This window comes from Aplidium turbinatum, chromosome 16 (assembly GCF_918807975.1).
Source record: "Aplidium turbinatum chromosome 16, kaAplTurb1.1, whole genome shotgun sequence".
In the NCBI taxonomy this organism is placed as follows: Eukaryota; Metazoa; Chordata; class Ascidiacea; order Aplousobranchia; family Polyclinidae; genus Aplidium; species Aplidium turbinatum.
Window position 1 is genome coordinate 10,703,445 of NC_137487.1, and position 19,571 is coordinate 10,723,015.

The window sequence follows — 19,571 nt, forward strand, 5'->3', positions numbered from 1 at the left end:
TAAAAAGAGTACTGACAATTAGTGGAGAGAATTTAACAAAAGATTCAGTGTGTTTATGACCAACGTTTTGAAGTGTAATCCAAGAATAATATTCATTAACGCTTTCTGTATGGATTAGACATCGAATGTTATTAGAATTGGTGGCATAGCTTTAAAACAAATACATTGACTTCACTTTACAATATTTAATATTTTATATACAATATTTATTACAATTTTTCTAAACCGAAATGCACAAGAGTTAAATGAATAAAATGTTAAATTGTTTTTTCTTTCTTTCTAATTGGCTTAACTGCAATAGGGTAATGTCGCTTGTTTATTTCACACAGCATTTTATTTTATTTATATATTTGTGCTATTAGCTCAAAAGAGTAACGCAAATAGTTGGTTCAAAACAAGCCATGGTTCAGAATGAAAAATGACCACAAAGGATCCCAGTCGCCAATAGAATATTGTTTTTGGTACTACTTTTGCATTGTTGAAGATTTATAGGCGTCTTGTGGACTAATTTTGTAATTAAGTCGATGACTTTTTTCAGTGATTAGAAAGATAAGTTGTTGTCAGCGACAATAAATAAATCATAACCTGATATTAAAATATAAAAAACACGTTGATCTGGCGTTTGATTTGAAGGAAATGGCAAGTTTTCAATTGTCCCTTGTCTCTCTTTTGGTATCTGCTGTGGCTGGGGACATCCTCTTTCCAAAGGACACGTCTACAGACTTTGTCTTTCCTCCAAAAATTCGAAGATCAACATCAGGGCTTCCGGATGGCCATCTTCGGCCGTTAGGTGAGTTGTTATAACTACGCCACTGAGTTTTGTAAACATAGTTTTAGCAGTTAAGTAGTCTACAAAAATAACCTGTGCGATAAAGATTGCTCCAACTGTGGTTTACTCATTTGAATGGGGAAATAGATTGTAAGCTAATAGGAACCAAAGTGAAGAAACCAAGGTGATAGGAACCAAAGGCAAAGAGCTGTTCCTGTTTGCAATCAGTAGAAGTGTTCGAGAATAAAAAATCGTTTAAACGAATTTTGTTTCGACTTTAAGTGCATTCGACTTGATTTCGTATAGCACCGCCTTTCATCAAAATAATAAAGTTTGCTTTATTTCACCAAAAAAAAATAGCTACAAAATATACAGCCATCAGTGGATATAATAATGATGCTCACGTTCTGTCCTTATCACAGGTTGGCAACGTATACCGGAGGGTAAAGTTAAAGATATTTCAATTATTCCAGACCCAAAAACTTTTTGGGAAACTAACGTAAAGTCCAAAACTCCCTTGGTTATCAGGTGAGATAAGCAGTTTGTATCCATTTCCGTCATTATACACCAGTTAACTGAATAAACACCGCTATCAAAGATTTTATTCAAACATACTTTCATGTTTTATTGGGTAAGCTAGCGTGGATTTGTGTCAGCATTGCTCGAAGTTGCAATACTTTTTGTCTAAATCTTTCAAGTCGTCAACATAAAAACCTAAATGGTTTAGGTCCATTTATTTTTATTAATTTTATTCTGAACGCAAGCTTCTAAAAAGAGCTAGACGAAAAGTATTGCAGCTTCGAGCAATGACAAACCTTTTCCTTGCCATAGCATCCCAGCCAGCAGACTAGTCCCTTTTTACATTGATTTGACGTCTGCAGACGTTGAATCAATGTAAAAAGGGACTGATATGCTGGCTGGGATAATAGCCTACTGATTCTTGCCAATGCAATGTCGTATTTAAAAATTTCATCATTGAAATCAATTATTTTCGTTTTGTATTTTGCATGCTAATCAAATTGTGGCCCAGACACGACTCACCGTCAGAAACATAGGCTATTAGAAGCTACGCTTTTGTTTGTTGCCGGGTCACTGTACTTCTAAGAAATTTGTTTTTATTTGACATTACAAATAGAAAAGGCTTCAACGAATCAACAGACTGTTTCAAACTGTGGGATGACAAGTATCTCAAATCTACCTTTGGTCAAATTGACATTGAAGTTACCACGAAAAAACCTGGAAAAGTTGTGGAACCTCAAATCATGAAGATGAAAAGATTTATTTTAAGGTAGAATTCATTTTTTATCACTAACCTACAACTGATATATATGAGAAGCAGGCCCGGATTTAGGGGGGGCAGAGGGGGAAGTTGCCCCGGCCCCCCGACTTTTGAAGGGCCCCCCTATGTAGAAAAAAATGTGATTTTGTGTTATTTTATTTCTTTTGACCTTTAAAGTTTCTGCAAAATGCTGTGCAGTACTGGACTGATGCTACTGTAGACGTAGAGATGGTTTTTACGCGCCGTAGGTGCAAAAAATTTTTTTGCACGGGGGCCCCCCGATCTAAAAGTGCCCCGGGCCCCCCATCAGCTAAATCCGGCCCTGATGAGAAGTAGGCTAAACATGAAAGTTGTAAATTATTTCCCCATTCTATTCATGTTAGATCTTGTTGATTGTCAAGTAGTAGGCTAAGCTTTGTTTATACAGTTATTGTGGTCTTTTCCATCTTGCTTTGTGGGTCATGGACCCTGATACAAAATCAGTTCGTATTGCTTTTACATTAATTCAATGTTCTGTAGATTCAATTTTTTTGTTATTGCCGCTGTAGTCTACTCTTTGATTTTCGCCAAAGACTTTGCTATAAAAGAAGGATGCGCAGTGCGCAGTGTAAGCTATGTTTGGTAACCGAATGGTTTTTGCTGTTGTAAGTGTTCAGAGTAGACTAATACTGATTGAACAGAAGGGTTGATACAAATGTAAAACTTTTTTTTCTGCGCCGAAACTGGCTTGTTCAGGTATAATCTGGAAGACTGGTATCTAGTTAGTCCTATTCCAGAAGAAATGCTTCATCAAATATATCCAGTCCCTTGTTTGACCTGTGGAACCTTTAAAAAATACTTACAAGTTTGTAGCTTGCTTATGCTTTTGGTCACCGTATCCAAGTTTGGTTTATCTTTAAACAATTGTAAGCAAGCAAGCTTTTATTTTAGTGAGTTTGACGTGATCGCCATTACAGTATGGCAGAAATTGTGGTATATGGATAAACGCCAGAGAACTTAACTTTTGTTCACATTTTCTTGCTTTTATTAGCCTCTTCATCGGAGTCAACGGCAAACCCTTTTCAGGGCTGCTCTACATTCAGCGGCACCTAGTGGATGTAATAATTCAGAGGCAACAATACTTTGATTGTAAAAAACTTCACTCTGTCAATCTCGATAACAAGACCTGCGTCAGTGGTTCGAAGCCTCCAGAAGCATGTGAAACTGCCAGAAATAACCTTTCAGAAACTTTCCCTGTCCGAGGGTTAAGATTCAAATAAAAAAAATCAACAATTTGGTTGGTGAAACAAAGTAGGCAAAAGTAAAATTGAAATAGACTGCATGTAGTATTGATGATAATATGAATACTTTATCATTAATGCATACAAAATCGAAACTTAGACTGAGTGTCGAGTGTAGCCAACTCTCGTCCAAACCAGTAATACAGCTTTTACCACCAATGCCATTGCAAAAATAGACAATTAATTGAAAAGCGACATAGCCTACTGTAGACTTATTCTCTGCAGACTATATCTTTGGCCCATTGCGAAAAGTGTCTAATTATAAACATTAGTGCTTTCAAAACAAAGAATACTTTGTTGGTCAACCAATTTCTCAAAAAACAGAAAATTGAATTACATACAATTGAAAAACTTAAGCTTGCCTTCACTAGGAAGTTGAAATGTGGATGAGCAGTGGTGGAACAAGCTCCAATCTTCACTATGATGCAGATCATAACTTGCACTGCATTGTTACTGGAAGAAAGGACATCATCATGATCGATGCAAAGTTTAAAGATCGTTTTGAGATGGAGGTAAAAGCTAATAAATTTCTACAATAGCCTACGCCTACAGTGTTGTATTTTTACCTAGTTTTATCGTTTCTAGGGTTTCAGTGAAAAACTTTTAGGTATTTCAAGCCAGGTTTTATTTTTTCAGCTAAAAATTTTTACACACAAAAGCTAATCTTTCTATAACAAATCAACGGTTCACAATGTCTCTGCTAAAGTGATATTGATATTTATTCATTGAAAACTTATTGTCTTAGAAGCATCAAAGATATTAAAAACTTACAATGTTGAAGTTTTTTGAGCAATCACGTAGTTTTTTTAATTGCAATAACCTATTGTCGCTAGTTGAAAAATGGAAAAGTGAAACATTAAAAACAGCATTTCTCTTACTGTAGTCTAACGCTCGGTTTATGGAAGCTACTACTAACAAAGAGTACAAATAACTTGTTGTGCCTTTATTATTTTTTTGTCCTTTTTCTTTTAGTTAAAAAGAATTTTATGACTCTCACTCTTAACGCAGTAGACTTAGGCTAACCGCTACGCTATCATCATACATGAAACGATTTCTCTCTCTCATTTAGTTTGGAATGATTTAGTCTCGGATCCTAAGTTTATCAAATTTTTCTAGGACAGGTGATCATAAATTTTCGGAAATACGTGGCAACACGAAACAAATTACGACACTTTCATTTTTTTTAAGTAGCAAAAAAATAACAATATCTTCAGACGTATATTTGTTCATTGAGAGTAACTTTTTTTCTGAAATGCAATTGCAAACGTCTGCATAGGAAGACAAGACTGAAGGTACGGGACATTCCCGAATAGACATGGAGATGGTGAATGTTTACGAGTACCCCAAGGTGGGAAAAACCGCTTGGCGATGGACAACTTTGTGGCCAGGAGACTGCATATTTATCCCTGCTGGTAAAATAGTGGTTTATTATTTTTGAAACGTAGTTCGAAACAAAATTTAGCTGTTTTAATTAATGAGCTTTAGCCTACAGGAAACATAGAGGGTTAGATTACGATAGCCTACTTGAAAAATGTATAGCCTGCCAAGGTCATCAAATCACTTGGCATGCGACAATTTAGCAAGTGCTTCAACTCAGCAAGTAGTCCTACATATCAGCTACTGTCCAGATCAGCAGATGAGATTTACTTGTTCAGTTCGGACTTGCTTGGTCATCGCTTTCTAAACCGAATTTCTTAACTTGTAACATGACAAGTTTCGGCTTGCTCAGTGATCACTTACTCAGTTTCATCGTTTTCCTACTTTAGCCACTTTTTCAAATGTTGTTAGCTCAGTTATCACTTGCTCAACTACCATTTGCTCTGTTCACAACTGCTGACTTGTGAGAAACTCGCTTACCAATGACTGAATGACTGACTGACTGATGGGAGAATAAAAACGTTGTGCTTTGAGTCATGTTAGTGACACTGAAAAAATCATTTCTTTTTTAGTGCATTGTTTAGAAAAATCAATTTTCAGTGAACTTTTCCTGAAGATTTTGTTAACCCATGCGTTACTCAGGACATATGCACCAAGTTCGATCTTACGGACGTAGTCTCTCTATTTCCACCTTGTGGACACCAACTCGTGAGTTCAACGACACAGGGTGCGCTGTTGCGAGTGTTAACGAAAGTGTGCCAATGAGTGAATTGAACTTCGTTTGGAAACTTTATAAAGTACGCTTTTTTACTTTAACATCTGCTGCACAATGCAGTGTATCTGTGCAAACTAAAACGACTTAATGTACCGTACAATAAATTATCACATATCAACCAACTCGATAAAAACTTCTCTCAAGTGTTTTATGACAAATCGTAGACGATGGCATCGATTCCAGCAGCAACATGTTTCGCATCATTGCCGAATAACAACATGGAATGTCGTAAAGCTTAAGTGGAGGCTGTCATTTGGGTTCCTTGTTTGTTTATTTATTCAGTGATGTTGAAACAGCAAGTCAAGTTGTTTATGATTTACGTAATCTACCCTTCTAGAATAAGCTATTCTTTATTTCAACTTTCAATATGAAACAAACAACTCGGTGCTTTAGAAATGCTCACTGCGCATGTGCACTTACAAAACTATTTAATCAGGGTGAACGACTGATTAACACTGATGATTACAATAACCCGGAAGTTCTTCGTCACCACTTGCTATCGCTTTTACGAGATGAACCGAGACTGCCACGAGAAAGGTCAGTCTGAACAGAGCGCAGAGCTGAGTTTGAGTAATATAACCTTTTTATTTTGGTCAACACTTCTAAACTGATAAAATAATGGGCACTTGAAATTATTTTTTCGTACCGTATTGTGTTTTTCGTATTGCTAAAGTTAGTTGCTAGAAAACGTTTTTTTTTACAGCCAGCAGAATTAAATTTTTTAGATTGGGGCCTTTTGCTGGCTGAGTTAGGGTGTGCTCTTATGACGGTTGTAGTGTGCTGACAAAGTTTTCACATAACTTTTTTGCATTTAAACTTACTTCTTTTTAACTTGTATCAATATGAACGCGTTTGCTAAACAAATTATTGAGCTTGTCAGTATCGTTTGAGTTTTCTGTGGTTTGGTTGTATTTTTGTTTTATGATTCTTTTTGCAGATTTTTTACTTACTTTGAAAAAGCCCGTAATGACGTATCACGTAAGAGGAACCAGACACCTCATGCCGCATTTCGCCAGTTGGACTTGAAAAAGAAAAATTTTCTGACACCTCGAGACATCAAGAGGCTTTCACCCAAGCTCTTGGAGCGTGTAGCTTCTCTCTACATCCGACCGAAAGAAGATGAAGGGGAGCAAATTTTGAAAGATGAGCTTTAGAAGTTCCAGTACCATGGGGAGACATGTGGTCGCACACCAGACTAGGCAAGAAATTTACGCAAACATTTAGTATCTCTGCTATTTAGCTAAATTCACAAATTGTTGACATCACGTGTTAAACTTCAAGTTGCTGGCTACTAAAGTAGCCTACCGAACCTGAAAATGAAATTCTTATTTCTATCCTGTAACAAAGGTTTATTTTTCTCAATTTTGGCTAGAAAACATTTTTCTGTGTCTTGTACTTCCCATTCGTGTCATGTCCTGTTTAAGCAAAATCTAATAGTTTCGTCTACAAGACAAAAAAGACTACATTCGCTAAAAAATTATTTTTATTTCTTGATTTCTTTGCACAGTTTGACAGGTTAGACATTTTACAACACAGAATAATTTATGACTAATTGGAAAACATTTTCACATTTTAAACTAACTTAGTAGAATGCGTTATTGTACTTGTATGGCAAATTGTAATTTCTTATTTTAGCCTACTGTATAGATTTAGTAGAATAATAAATCATCCAAAAACAAAAACGTGTACAATACATTTCCTGCCCGATTTTCAGACAATAACGGGTCAGGAACAAAGCAAGCAATTTATAAATTACGTGATTTTTACGTTTATAAATGTAATAAACATGTTTGATTCGGAATTATCTCCTCATTGTTTTGCAGATATTCTAGACATAGTTTGCCCCTTCAAAGTAATTGTTTCTTTCAGTTTTCCACCAACAATTTCGTTGACCACCTCGTATTTATCGCCTCTCACCACCAGCTTGCCCCCTTCCAGGTTGACTTTCACCTGAAGTAAAACAGAGGTTTTTTTTAAGACTGCTTCGTTTTCTGTTTTCGAAATCACCAAGTTCGCAGTGATAGCGCTCCAACAAGAAAATCACACAAATCGAAAAAAAAAAATTGAAAAATTTATATAAATGTAAGCCAGCGAGCTACATTTACATCGTTTCAACATTGTCAGATGTTGTCAACATTGTCAGAAAAACGTTGTCAGATGACGGATAAATATCAAGCGGACTTTAAATAGTCAAAAATAGCTCTTCTAAAAGCATTTTGTGACTTGACGTTTAAAGGCGTTGCGTATTACTAACAATGTTGAAAAACTCATCTTTTCACGAACAAATTTCAATTTATAATCCAGGCACTTGCATAATATGCAAGTGCCTGGATTATAAATGATGATCCCAGGCAAGGCCGCAGTGACATCGTGAAATCTCAATTGCATCGCCAAAATATTACTTTCCGAAATCCCAGGCAAGGCCGCAGTGACATCGTGAAATCTCAATTGCATCGCCAAAATATTACTTTCCGAAAACAATTGAATTCCCAGTGAATGACATCTTTGTAAAAGAAAAACTTACTTTCATCTTATCTCCTTTGATGTTTTCCATTTCTGTCTCTTCGCCAAGTTTGAAAGAGTTAGTTGTGGTCTTTTGGGGTCTGGTTCGAGTCACCGTTATTACATCTCCGCTTCTCTTGAATTCCGTCAAAACAGTAGCTTTCCTTGCCATCTCAATGTACTCAGCAGGAACCCCTAAATAGAAGTGTTATTTTTATAGTAGGCTAGTATTGTAGGCATAATTATTTACAACAATCACGTGCATGTGGCTATAGCCACTTGTGACAGTATGTTCTCACGTTAAAATTTTCTCTTACATTTCTTGCACTGGTCGTTTGGAACCGACCTTTTTGACTAACAACCTACTTTATCTTGCTGTTAAGCTTAACATCGAGAAAACTGGAAAGAGGATTTGTTTCAAAGTCGCAGCGTAGCATTAGCCTACTGTAGAGTCACATCAATTTAAATTGAAAAGACGCAACACCTACAGTAAACAAGAATTAACTGAATGGTGGTAAACTTGTTCGGCGTGACTATCTATGTGTTTCAAGCAGAAAATGAAAAGAGTAGGCTACAACTTTAGGAGAGAAGTGATCACTGAGAAAACAATTTTAAAAATTTGACTTTTCAGTGATATGTTTAAACAAAAAACTACAACGCTTTACTAAGCACTTTAATATTTACAAAAATTAACAAAAACTTTGCAATGTTGAAAATATAACCAGGAGAACCCATAAGTCAACAAATCATTGTCTTACCAACTCCTTGCATGAAAGCATCAAAGTTATCTCGTGACTCAACCTTAAAGGTTCCAATAAACGCATCCACCATTTTGATTGTTGTTGTTTTGTCAAGGAGTAGTCAACTACAAATACATGAAGTTGCTCTGTTAGATTTAAAATTTACACGCGATGTACAAAAACTTCTAGAATTTATAATCTGAAACAACTCATAACTTTAGATCAAGACACATTGATTGTTTCGAAAAAGATTGGGTAGCTTATTCAAAAATGCAGAGGTACCGGTAGACGTTTATAGCAATCAGTAGTTAGTTCAACTTAGTTGTTACTTTATAATTTTTGCATTCCTACCTTTTCGAAGCTAGTGGCAAAGAGTGATCCTATCTTGACCACTTGTTTGGCTTTATATAGTTTGAATAAGTCAAACGTTTGACCTCGTGTTCCTCTTTTTTCGTATAAAATTCGTGATGGGAGCATTTCGGCCTACTGTCTACTGTAGTAACTAACTGATAGCTGCATTTAAAAAAAAATACATCATAGGCTTGTAGAATATAGGTTCCACATTGATAGCGAGTGGAAAAGCATGGTATTTTTCCAAAGGTTTCTGGCATGCTTGATGAAATGACCTCATTTATGCTGCATTTGCTCAGTAGGCTAACTTCCACAGGACGAATAACAACATGTCCTACAAGAAACTGGAACAAGGTTTTCCAGATAAGAAAACACGAACGTTTAAAGTTTGTTGACACAAGCCATGTTGTCTGGCTTGACAAAAATGGAACATAAAAACTGAAACCGCTAATGTGGCAGTTCAGCCCTGAGCTCCGTGATCGATGTAATGTATCTTGGTGCTACACTTGGTATGCCGCAAGATGATGCTGCATGCAGGTGTGTTGCAGAAAAATTATGACTCCAGCACAGCTTAATTTTTAGGTCAATTACTGTATATTTCTGTCAACCTATTTGTGTCAAATTTTATTTTCATGATTTTTATCATCAAAACAAGCAAAAATACCTTACAAACGTAAACAATAAAGTGTATTTCTGTTTTCTGTAAATTCAAGCATTATAAGCTACGGTACTATTTTTATTCTAGATGCTGCTAAACCCAATTTGTAAAATAAATATGTGTCATGAGTGTAAATTTTTTGCAGCACTGAACTTTAGTCTGCAAGGAAACTTTAAAAGAAAAACTTTTCAGTAGGCCTATACTGTAGGCTACAATAGCTCCACGCAACATGACTCCACATTACTTTTTTGAAAACGCGGCCTTCGAAATAATTGGCATCCGTCTACAGTTAATAATGCCTGTGCTTGAAAATCAGATCAATATGTTAATTGTTGATATCAAAAGTAATCAAGGAAGTTTTTATTATTTTGGTTTAACCATAGAAGAAAAACCACGTTAGATTGAAAAAAAAAACTAAAATCACAAAAAATAAATTCCCCTGAAAATTGATACAAGAAGGGCTTACAGTGCGACTTTGAAAAACAGTTTAGTTGGAGCTCATTTCAAGTAACTCTATCGCCTGTGGAGGTCAGTGGCCTTTGTCAGCTACCTCATAACTCAAATGGAAACTTACCGGTAGACTACAAGTTTCATCACTAATATTGTAGAGATATCATTGGATCAGACTTGCGTTGAAAAAAATTGATACCTAATATTTGCTTACATAAAAGTACATGCAAGGAGGAGCCAAGAAGCACAAAGTAAATGAAAAGGAAATTTAAAACTAAGAGTAGGAAATGTTTTCGAATAATTTGCACTAACGTGATATCTTCTCTAAGTTGGTTGGTTTGAATCTTTATTCTCAAACTGAAAGAGCCTCTGGTTGGTTATTCCTGGCAGTTTTGTATAGCCTACTTGTAGACGCTTTGAACCACTGACGCAGGCCTGTTTACCGAGATCGACAGAGTAAACTTTCCGATTGTCGAAGTGTTGTTGTGTGTCAATTATTCCACTCACTAGGTGGCGCTGAATAAAGAGCACTTCTGAAAATGCCTGCTTAATTTAAGCGCACACCTGGAGAGGTGAATTAGCGTCTCCTGATCTTGATGTTCCTTTGTGTACAAAGTAGGATATTTAACCAACTTTGCTATCGTGGAGGATACCTTTCTATTCCACAAGATAATACGAACATTACACCGAATATAAAAAAGTGGGTCAGGTGTATGTCGGAAGGCGTACACCGATGCATAGCGCTCAAGTCCGCTTTCCCACAATGCAGGATAAAGATAAAAAAAAAAAAAAATACATGTTTAAAAATTAAACGGAAAGAGATTTGCATTGTGTGTTATTATAGAATAGAGAATGGCCCGAATAACCTGGAGCTACATTGAAATTGTTTCAAAGTTTTACGTTAACTAATCTATAAGATAGTCGTTCTCATGTCTCTTGTTCATTATTCTAAATAATGTATTTTTTCCCTTTTCTCTTACCTCCAACCGCACTGCAATACAATATTATCGAAATTTTATTTTGTAGGTTATTCTTTCTGAGGATACGCATTGTCATGGTGTGTGAAACATCAGTGAAGCAACAATGCAACTTGTGTGTTTATATGTTTCTCGGCAGCCGATTGTAGCAAGAATTGACTGCGATAGACACAGTGTTTCGCCAATGAGGCTCAGCTTTTCAGCTAGCGGTGGTCGAATACCCTGGTGGGAAGAATACGGTGCGATACTGACGAGCCTAGCCTCATGGGCGAAACAAGGTGTCTATCGCTGTCAATTCTTGCTACAATCGGCTTCCGAGAAACATATAGTTGATTGGATGGTCTAAATGGCTAGTGTGGAAGCTACACCGTTATGGTTAGCGAATCGCAACAGCTGGCTGTAGGCCTACTAGTGAGTGCTCAAACTTGTGCTGATAGCTGGGAGAACGCTCCTTTCTTCAGATTGCGTCTTTGTAGTTTTTCTTTTGCATTCATTTGATGAACGTTGCAACCAGTGGCGATGCAACTAGTTCTAATAAGCTGCAAGGCTACAGCCTACCCTCGTGAAAGTTGGTGAATGTAAATGTAATGTTGTGTGCGACGCGAACACAACAGGTGCGGTAGTTAATTGCGCCGGTGACGTCACGATTTTCCTAATCCACCCGGCAGGACTGAGCAACTGTTAAAGCACGCCAACTTGAAGAAATCACTCGGTTTCCAATGACTGCTTCGCAGCAATGAAGTTTATACGGTTTTTCTGTCAAGAAATAACACAACATAAGACACATAGTCACAATTCAGCAAGCACAACAGTCGAACTGATAAACGTACCAAATTTGTTGACAAACAGTTCTCAATCCACTGTACGGTACACAAGTTCCACAGGTTGGCCAATGACGCACTGAATAAATAAATTCGCGATGTTACCTTACACAATTATTACGTAGGCTACCGTACCGTACAACCATAACGCTAGGTCAATAATCATTAAAAAACAAAGAAACGTGGCAATTCACTTGGCCTAGTTAAGATCGGTTTACGAGAATTAATTTCCATTAGGCTGACAAATTATTGGTCAATAATTCAGTAGTAAACATAAATCCACAATTCACGACACAAATCAATCAATCATACAATTCAGAATAATGAACGTACCGGTAGTATGACCGGATCAGTAATGCCAAATGATGCACTTGTACGCGAAGGATTCTATAGTGATTGACTCTGCAATATTTAAGTTTGAAGTATTAGCCTAACAACAATTTACGCACATCAGAGATACGTTACGTTTGTTTACGGTAGACAGTCAACATTCAGTTATACAAGACATTATTACATCACAAATAAGCTCACCAGTAAGTTGAACTCTGAGAGATATTGAGCTGCAAATATGGAATCAGACAGCTTACACGAAAAATAGGGATCACCCTAACAATTGTCAAACTTAAGTCCTGTAGAAATACATAACAGAAAAGCAGCTAACAAAGCATAAACATCACTCAATCAATTTTCATTCACAAACTACAGTAGCTAACAAGTTCGGCTGGCTGGCAAACTAGCAGCAAAAACGAAAACGTCTCGAAAGTTCTATAGACAATCCAGTGTTGTGCGGATATTGAAATTTGATAATCCAATCCAATCCGAAATTTTTTAGAAATATCCGAATCCAATCCGGATCCAAAAATAATAGGAAAAGCAATATCCAATCCAGATCCGAATATCCGAAAACTAGGATTATAGCAGACATATGTTACACTAATATTTTTTTCTTACCCTACCATCCTTGTCTCAATTGCAGCATAATGATTGATTGATTGATTGAATCTTTATCTTCGGACTGGGAAAGCTTTTTGCAGAGCTTAATCCTGGCAGTTTCGCATACTTGTAGAGGCTTTGAATCACTGACGCAGGCCCGGTCACCGAGATTGACAGAGTGAAGTTTCCGATTGTTGAAGGCTTGTTGCCGGGGAACTATTCCATCCATTAGATGCCGCTGAATGGAGAGCAGTCCTTAACGTGCGTTGCTCAAGCGCACACCCCGAGAGTCGAACCAGCGCCGCTTGATCTTGAAGCTTCTTCGTTCCAGAAGTGACGAGCTAACCAATTGAGCTATTGGGGCGGATGAATTGAGCTATCGGGGCGAGATGAATTCATACTGATGTTAAAGTAGCACTCAGCCTACCAGTAATCAATCTAAAACACAACAATAAACGACAATAACAAAACAAAGAAAATAGCAGTGTAGTAAGCATGCACAGTTCCAGTTGCACACACTTATCAAAAGCATACTGTTTTTGAATATAATGATGCAAATGTCATTATAAGATCAGTGTATAATAACTTGTCACTAATCACATGCTCACTTCCATGAACAATACAGAAATGTAAGTCGTTCAGAAAACTATTCTTCCTCAGACCTAAACACAGAGTTGAGTACAAGTAAAGCATCAACAGTTGATAATGTGAATATAATCTAAAATGTCAAGTCAAAAGCATAATACAGTAGTATACTGCACAGCAACAGGAGATCTACTATGGCAAACTTTTTAGCTTCTGCTGGGCACCGGCCAGCACTTTCTAGTACCGAGGTAGGCTACTTTCATCAACCTCTTAGCGTGGCGTACCTGCCTTTGCTTAGTTGCTGGTTTGCTTCTGCTGACTGCGAGTCTGCGACTCTGCGAGTACCGTACATCGGTATCAGACTAGTGCTGCCAGATCTACGGAGGCTAGCTTCTCTGAAACGAAGATCAGCAACTACATGGAATTTATGTCATTCAATTTATTAAAACGTAACTAAACAAAGTTAAACAGATTCGGATAATCCAGCTCCGGATCCAGCTTGGGAAAAATTCAATCCAATCCAATCCGGATCCGAAAAATTTCTTCAAATCCGGCAGGATCAGACTCCAAAAATCCGGATCCTGAACAACACTGAGACAATCTCGTGGTGAGTGTTGCCATTTGCAAACAGCGATAACATAACAATGAAGGGAAACGACGCTAGGTGGCGAATACACAAATCAACGGGAGTAATGCAGAAAAACGAAAGGTTGGCCTATCAAGGACCTGTTGAAAATCTAACACTCCCGGGCCAAAGAAGGGCCAAACTGGCTCGTTCTTTTCATGAATAAAAGTTTTTCAACAGTCTATTGTCATGTAACAGTTCAGTCTTTAGTCTCTTCCTCATCGCTCTGATCTTCCAGCAAAATCTCAACGGTGTCTATTGATGTCTCATCTTCATCTGGATCATCTTCTTCCCTTTGGACAATTACACAAAGTTTGGATATTGGTCTCTTCAGAGATCCGGTTGCAGTCTTCACTTCTACGGAACGAACAACGCCGTGACGATCAGGAAATGTTTCAATTACTCTGCCTAGTGGCCATTGTTGTCTGGGAGCAGAGTCATCAATCAAAAGGACGATGTCTCCTCTTCGGATATTCTCCTTTCTGTGAAGCCATTTTGCTCTTGACATCACAGATCGTGGGTATTCCTTAACCCACTGCTTCCAAAAGGTGTCTGCCAGAAACTGCACATGGCGGTATCGATCACTTGGTCGGTAGCCATCTCTGTCGCAGCTTAACATTGGCGGTAAATTCGATGAAGAATTCAACTTCAACAAGTGGTTAGGTGTCAGGGGTAAGTCGCCATCAACTTCCAGTTTCACATCGGTGAGTGGTCTTGAATTGACGATGTCTTCTACTTCAAGAAGTAATGTGTGCAATGTGTCATCATCGAGTGGTTGTTTTGGGAAGATGTTCATAAGAATTTGACGTACTGTGCGAATCATTCTCTCCCAGGCTCCACCCATATGGCTGGCTGTTGGGGGGTTGAATGACCATTCTATTCCTTGTTGTCGAAGGCTCTGGTGGATCTGGTTCTGATTCCACTCATCGATGGCTTGCTTCAAGATTCTTTCACAACCCACAAAGTTGGTTCCATTGTCAGAGAAGATTTTCTTGATGGGGCCTCTGCGAGCTATGAAGCGCCGCAAGGAATTTATGAATGCGCCAGTTGTCAGGTCTGGTGCCACCTCCAAGTGAATGGCTCTAGTTGTGAGACATGTGAAAAGGCAGCCGTATCTCTTAATGTCACTTCGTCTGTTTCGGACATTTAGCGGCCCAAAAAAGTCAACGCCAGTCTGTGAGAATGGTGGCTGTGACATTTGTAACCTTGCTTCTGGCAGTTCTGCCATGAGCTGTCGTCTAGGTTTTGCGGTCCTTCGTCGGCAAGGCAGGCATCTTGCAAGTACCCTTTTAACCGCAACTTTGGCATTAACTATCCAGTATTTTCGGTTAATATTGTTCAGTGTATGGCTTTCACCCATGTGCTTCGATTCGTTAGTATGACAATGTTCAATTATCAAGTCCGTTAAGTGGCGCTCTGGAGCTATGATAGCAGGATGTCGCGTTTCGAACGGTAAGTCGGCTCTGTCGATTCGTTCGCCAACACGTAGAACATCTTTCATTAGGACAGGGCTGAGTTTTTCGAGTGGGATCCTCTTGGATTTGGGCATGTTTGGGTGTTCTCCTTTGGATAGAGATTTGATCCAGGCAGGAAAACTCTGACGCTGCTCGTATTTGATTAACTCAAATTCTGCCTCATCAAGTTCTGGCACACTGATTGGTCCTTTCAGTGTAATCTGGGTTTCTTTCTTCATGCGCATCAGTAAGTACGATTTGAATCTCAGGAACTAGGCTACTGATAGTTTCACTCGGCGCAGAGATGAGAAGTAGGAGATTAACCTGTTGGTTCCTTGGCTTTCCGTCGTAGAAATAGCAAAGATTTCGATTTTTCTCTTTGGTTTGTAAGCAGCAAAGATATTTTCAGATTGTGGTTTCTGAGCAGTTTGATTGGGCCACTCTTCTGGGGGTTTCCTCAGAAAATCTGGGCCATTGAGCCACATCCCAGAATTCAACAAGGCTTTGGCCGTCATGCCCCTTGAAGCTTGGTCAGCAGGGTTCTGCTTCGTGTCACGGACAAGAAAATTTGAAATGTCGGATTCAGCATCGAAATTATCTAAGCCTGTCTCCTTTGGTCGAGTACCTCTAAGCAACCAGCCTAAGGGTGTCCTGACTGCATCAGGTCCTTGCTTCGGGTTAGGTGCAAAGCGGCTTTCAATGCATCGGTGGGCGACAGCATGATCATTTCCGATCAACAGTGTAACTGTACCATGGTCCAGTTGCTTCAAGTCAATGCCTTGGAGGTGCTTGTGCGTTTGCAGATACTCCGGAGAGGGCGCTGGAGTTGGCTTGGTAGGTATCTTGTCAACGACGATCACATCTGTCAGTTCTTGCACTTCGCCGCCAACTACTGGTAGAACTTTCAACGATACAGTTGAAGAATTAAAGGAATATGGTCCACTCGAAGACAGTGTTTGCACCTGGAAGTCACCAGATGGCTCAGGTTTCAGTTCAAGCATCTCTACAAGTTTTTGTTCACAAAAGGTGCGGTTTGAACCAGAATCTAGAAGAGCATAAGTATGTATTACCTTTCCTTCTCCTGTCACACGTACGGGAACGATGTCCAAGTAAGTTGCCGAGTTGCTTGTTCTGGAATGGAAGGTTTCTACAACTTTATTTGTGTTCCTTTCTGATGGTCTTCTTACGGGATCATCTGGCTGGCTATCATTTCTTCTATTAGCAATGGGATTAGGGTGTCGTCTCTGGATTTGTTCTCCAGTTGTGACCAGATACCGATGTAAAAGAGAATGATGTGATGAGCTTCCGCATTCAGTGCATTTACCTCGGCTTCTGCAGTCGGCACGTATGTGATCTGGTCCAAGACAGTTTAAGCACAATTTGTTGTTCCTTACAAATTGCTCACGTTCAGTGACGGATTTGGCTTTGAACTCTTTGCAGTGTTGCAAATAATGTGTAGGGGAAGGTGGGGCAAGATGGGACGTGGGGCAGGACGGGACACCGTGGATATTTTTAAAAGTATTAGCTTTAACGTCCTCTACCCATTTAGATGTTAAAGGACACCATGATTCTCGATGACTTGCAAAAAAAAGAGATGTTCAGAGAAAAAACGTGGTCGTGGCAACAAGATAACTGATTAAAGGCTAGTTGCTTTAAGAAACCTTATCAAAACTTTTCACATTTTAGCATGATTTCAGAAAAATTTGGAAGATGATACATGGTCTGGAGATACAGTAATAAAAGTGCTTTTTGGTGCATCTGACTTTTTAGATGTGAGTTGCATATATAATAAACAAACAGAAAATTTCAAAATGTCAGTCATTGGGGCAAAACGGGACAGAGCTGCTTGGGGCAGGATGGGACATCTGTTCTGCTTATAATGGGCGTGGCAATTTTGTATGTGATTTTTATGGAAAAAAGTAGTCTGTCATTTTGCCCTGATGTAATTACGTGTGCTGTAAATGCAAGTCATTTTTGAAATTACAAGATATTATCAGTAGATTTGTGGTTTTACAGGTGATTCCTCATATGAACAATACGCGTCCCGTCCTGCCCCAGGTGTGGGGCAAGATGGGACAAATTATTTTTTTTTGTTTTTGTTAATTATAAGGTCATGCGATACTAACTGAGTCTTTGTATCTTGCTGGTTGGTAGTGGTGTGCAATAGAAATAACATGATACCAAAGTTACCGATATTGATAAAAAGGAATTCTGCAAAACATCGATTAAAGTTAAGTGTCCCGTCCTGCCCCACCTTCCCCTACTATCGCACAGGATACATTGTATGAGTCGCTTGTTGCCAATTCGGAGCTGTCCGGATCGTTCAGTAGGTTTTGTCACTACGTTAAACAGTGAAGCCTTTTGTTTCCCTTTGGTGTCAGGCTTGTTAAGTTTGTCGACATTTGATGAAAAAAGTTTCACGCCATAGATTGAATTGGCAATCCTAGATTCGTTCGTTATGAAGTCAGCAAAATGTTGGAATCCAGCCACTTTTCCAGTGTCGTCATTGATTTTCAGAGCTTCAATTACCCACTTTTCTTTCAGAGACGCTGGCAGCTTATTTGCAAGGCAGGTGATAAACTGCACGGTATCCAAGTTCGAAGCTTCGGTGTTTGAGCTCAATGATGAACAACATCTTTTCAACAGGACGGACAACTTCTCCAATTGTTCGGGTTCGTGGTGAGAAATTCTGGTAACAGCTCTCAAGCGTTCCTCGCAAGCATGCGCAATAACGTGTGGTTGGCCATACCTCCGTTTTAATTCTTCCCACGCTTCATCATAGCAGTTGTGACCTTCGCTGCTATCGGCAAGGTGCCTTATTTGTTCACAGACTGCATCACAGCAGTGTTGCATGAGGTAAGACATCTTCCTGTCGGGTGTCAACCAATCAGAAATATGGGACTTAAAACGGTGCCAGAAAGCCCAGAAATCGAGTGGGTCACCAAAGAATTTCTTAACATCTGGTTTAGGTAGAAGTCGTTCTGAAAGATCAGGTTGTCGGCTAGTATAATAACAAGGGTAATTTACCTTTTGGTCTGGCATTCTTGCAGATGTTGCAGTTGGTTCTTGTTTGTGCCGCTCATCACCGTGACGCAGAGGTTCCAGGTGTGTGTCTTTGTGAGTGAAGGTTTGCTGTGGCAATCGTACGGGTGTCATTGATCCAATATTGATAACCGAAGAAGAATCATCTTGCCAGAGTGCGGCTTCAGTTTCGGCAGCTTTAATTTGACGCAGGTCTTCAGCTTCGGCTCTCTCACGTTCAAAGCGAGCTTTATCCTGCTCCAACCGAGCTTTATCCTGTTCCAACTGAGCGAACAAGCGAGCTTTATCCTGTTCCATCTGAGCTTTCTCCTGTTCCATGCGAGCGAACAAGCGAGCTTTATCCTGTTCCATCTGAGCTTTCTCCTGTTCCATGCGAACTAGTTCTTCTTCCTCTCGTCGCCTGGCATCATTCTGTTCTTTTGTCAAACGAGCTAGTTTCAATTTGGCATGTGCTTCACGTTGACGCAAACTGTACGTTGTACTCGATGACCGAATGCTTCCGGATTTGGAGCGGTGAGAATGGGTACGCAAGGACGAGTGATGTGAACGTAGTGGAGGAGTTTTAGTGTCTGTCCTCTCGCATTCCGTGAACCACTGTTTGGCTCTATCAGCAAATTCTTTTTTACCTTGAATGTAATCTCGTTTAGTTGAAAGGCCTCCTGGAATTTGTTCATTCTCAGGGACATCGACACAAAGCGCCATTAAAGAGGCATAATTTTTGTCAATTTCTAACAGGATAGTCTGTACTTCTGTGAGGTTTTCACGTTTGCTCATCAGCTGTTCACCACGCTTGTAGCTGTCTCTCAAAGTATCAGCTGCTTGTTGAATAGCTTCGGCTTTGGAATTCATAACTGTGTATGCAAATCCGCTTCGTAACAGCATAAGCTAACTTCAGCAAATGAGAGATGTCACGTAACGCTGATGGGAACTTGGTAAGTAAACGCAAATTTGAT

The 19,571-nt window shown here is 39.0% G+C and overlaps 3 protein-coding genes across 3 annotated transcripts; 1 reads left to right on the forward strand and 2 right to left on the reverse strand.

Annotated features, from left to right (window-relative positions):
* The first annotated feature begins 636 nt into the window (after positions 1–636).
* Positions 637–6,953, forward strand: LOC145785197 (lysine-specific demethylase 8-like). Its single transcript, XM_082596887.1, has 9 exons — positions 637–790; positions 1,192–1,297; positions 1,905–2,057; positions 2,784–2,892; positions 3,700–3,840; positions 4,605–4,740; positions 5,348–5,502; positions 5,917–6,017; positions 6,418–6,953. Exons 1-9 carry the CDS (start codon positions 637–639, stop codon positions 6,632–6,634), a joined length of 1,272 nt encoding a protein of 423 aa, XP_082453013.1. The 3' UTR covers positions 6,635–6,953.
* On the reverse strand, positions 6,946–9,103 carry LOC145785521 (fatty acid-binding protein 10-A, liver basic-like). The gene is made up of 4 exons (XM_082597179.1): positions 9,074–9,103; positions 8,741–8,847; positions 8,005–8,177; positions 6,946–7,430 (listed from the first exon to the last, which is right to left on the reverse strand). Exons 2-4 carry the CDS (start codon positions 8,811–8,813, stop codon positions 7,290–7,292), a joined length of 387 nt encoding a protein of 128 aa, XP_082453305.1. The 5' UTR covers positions 8,814–8,847; positions 9,074–9,103; the 3' UTR covers positions 6,946–7,289.
* A 5,218-nt stretch (positions 9,104–14,321) lies between these two features.
* LOC145785198 (uncharacterized) lies at positions 14,322–15,821 on the reverse strand. The gene has a single exon (XM_082596888.1). The coding sequence runs from the start codon at positions 15,819–15,821 to the stop codon at positions 14,322–14,324; it is 1,500 nt and encodes a 499-aa protein (XP_082453014.1).
* Between the last annotated feature and the right edge of the window lie 3,750 nt (positions 15,822–19,571).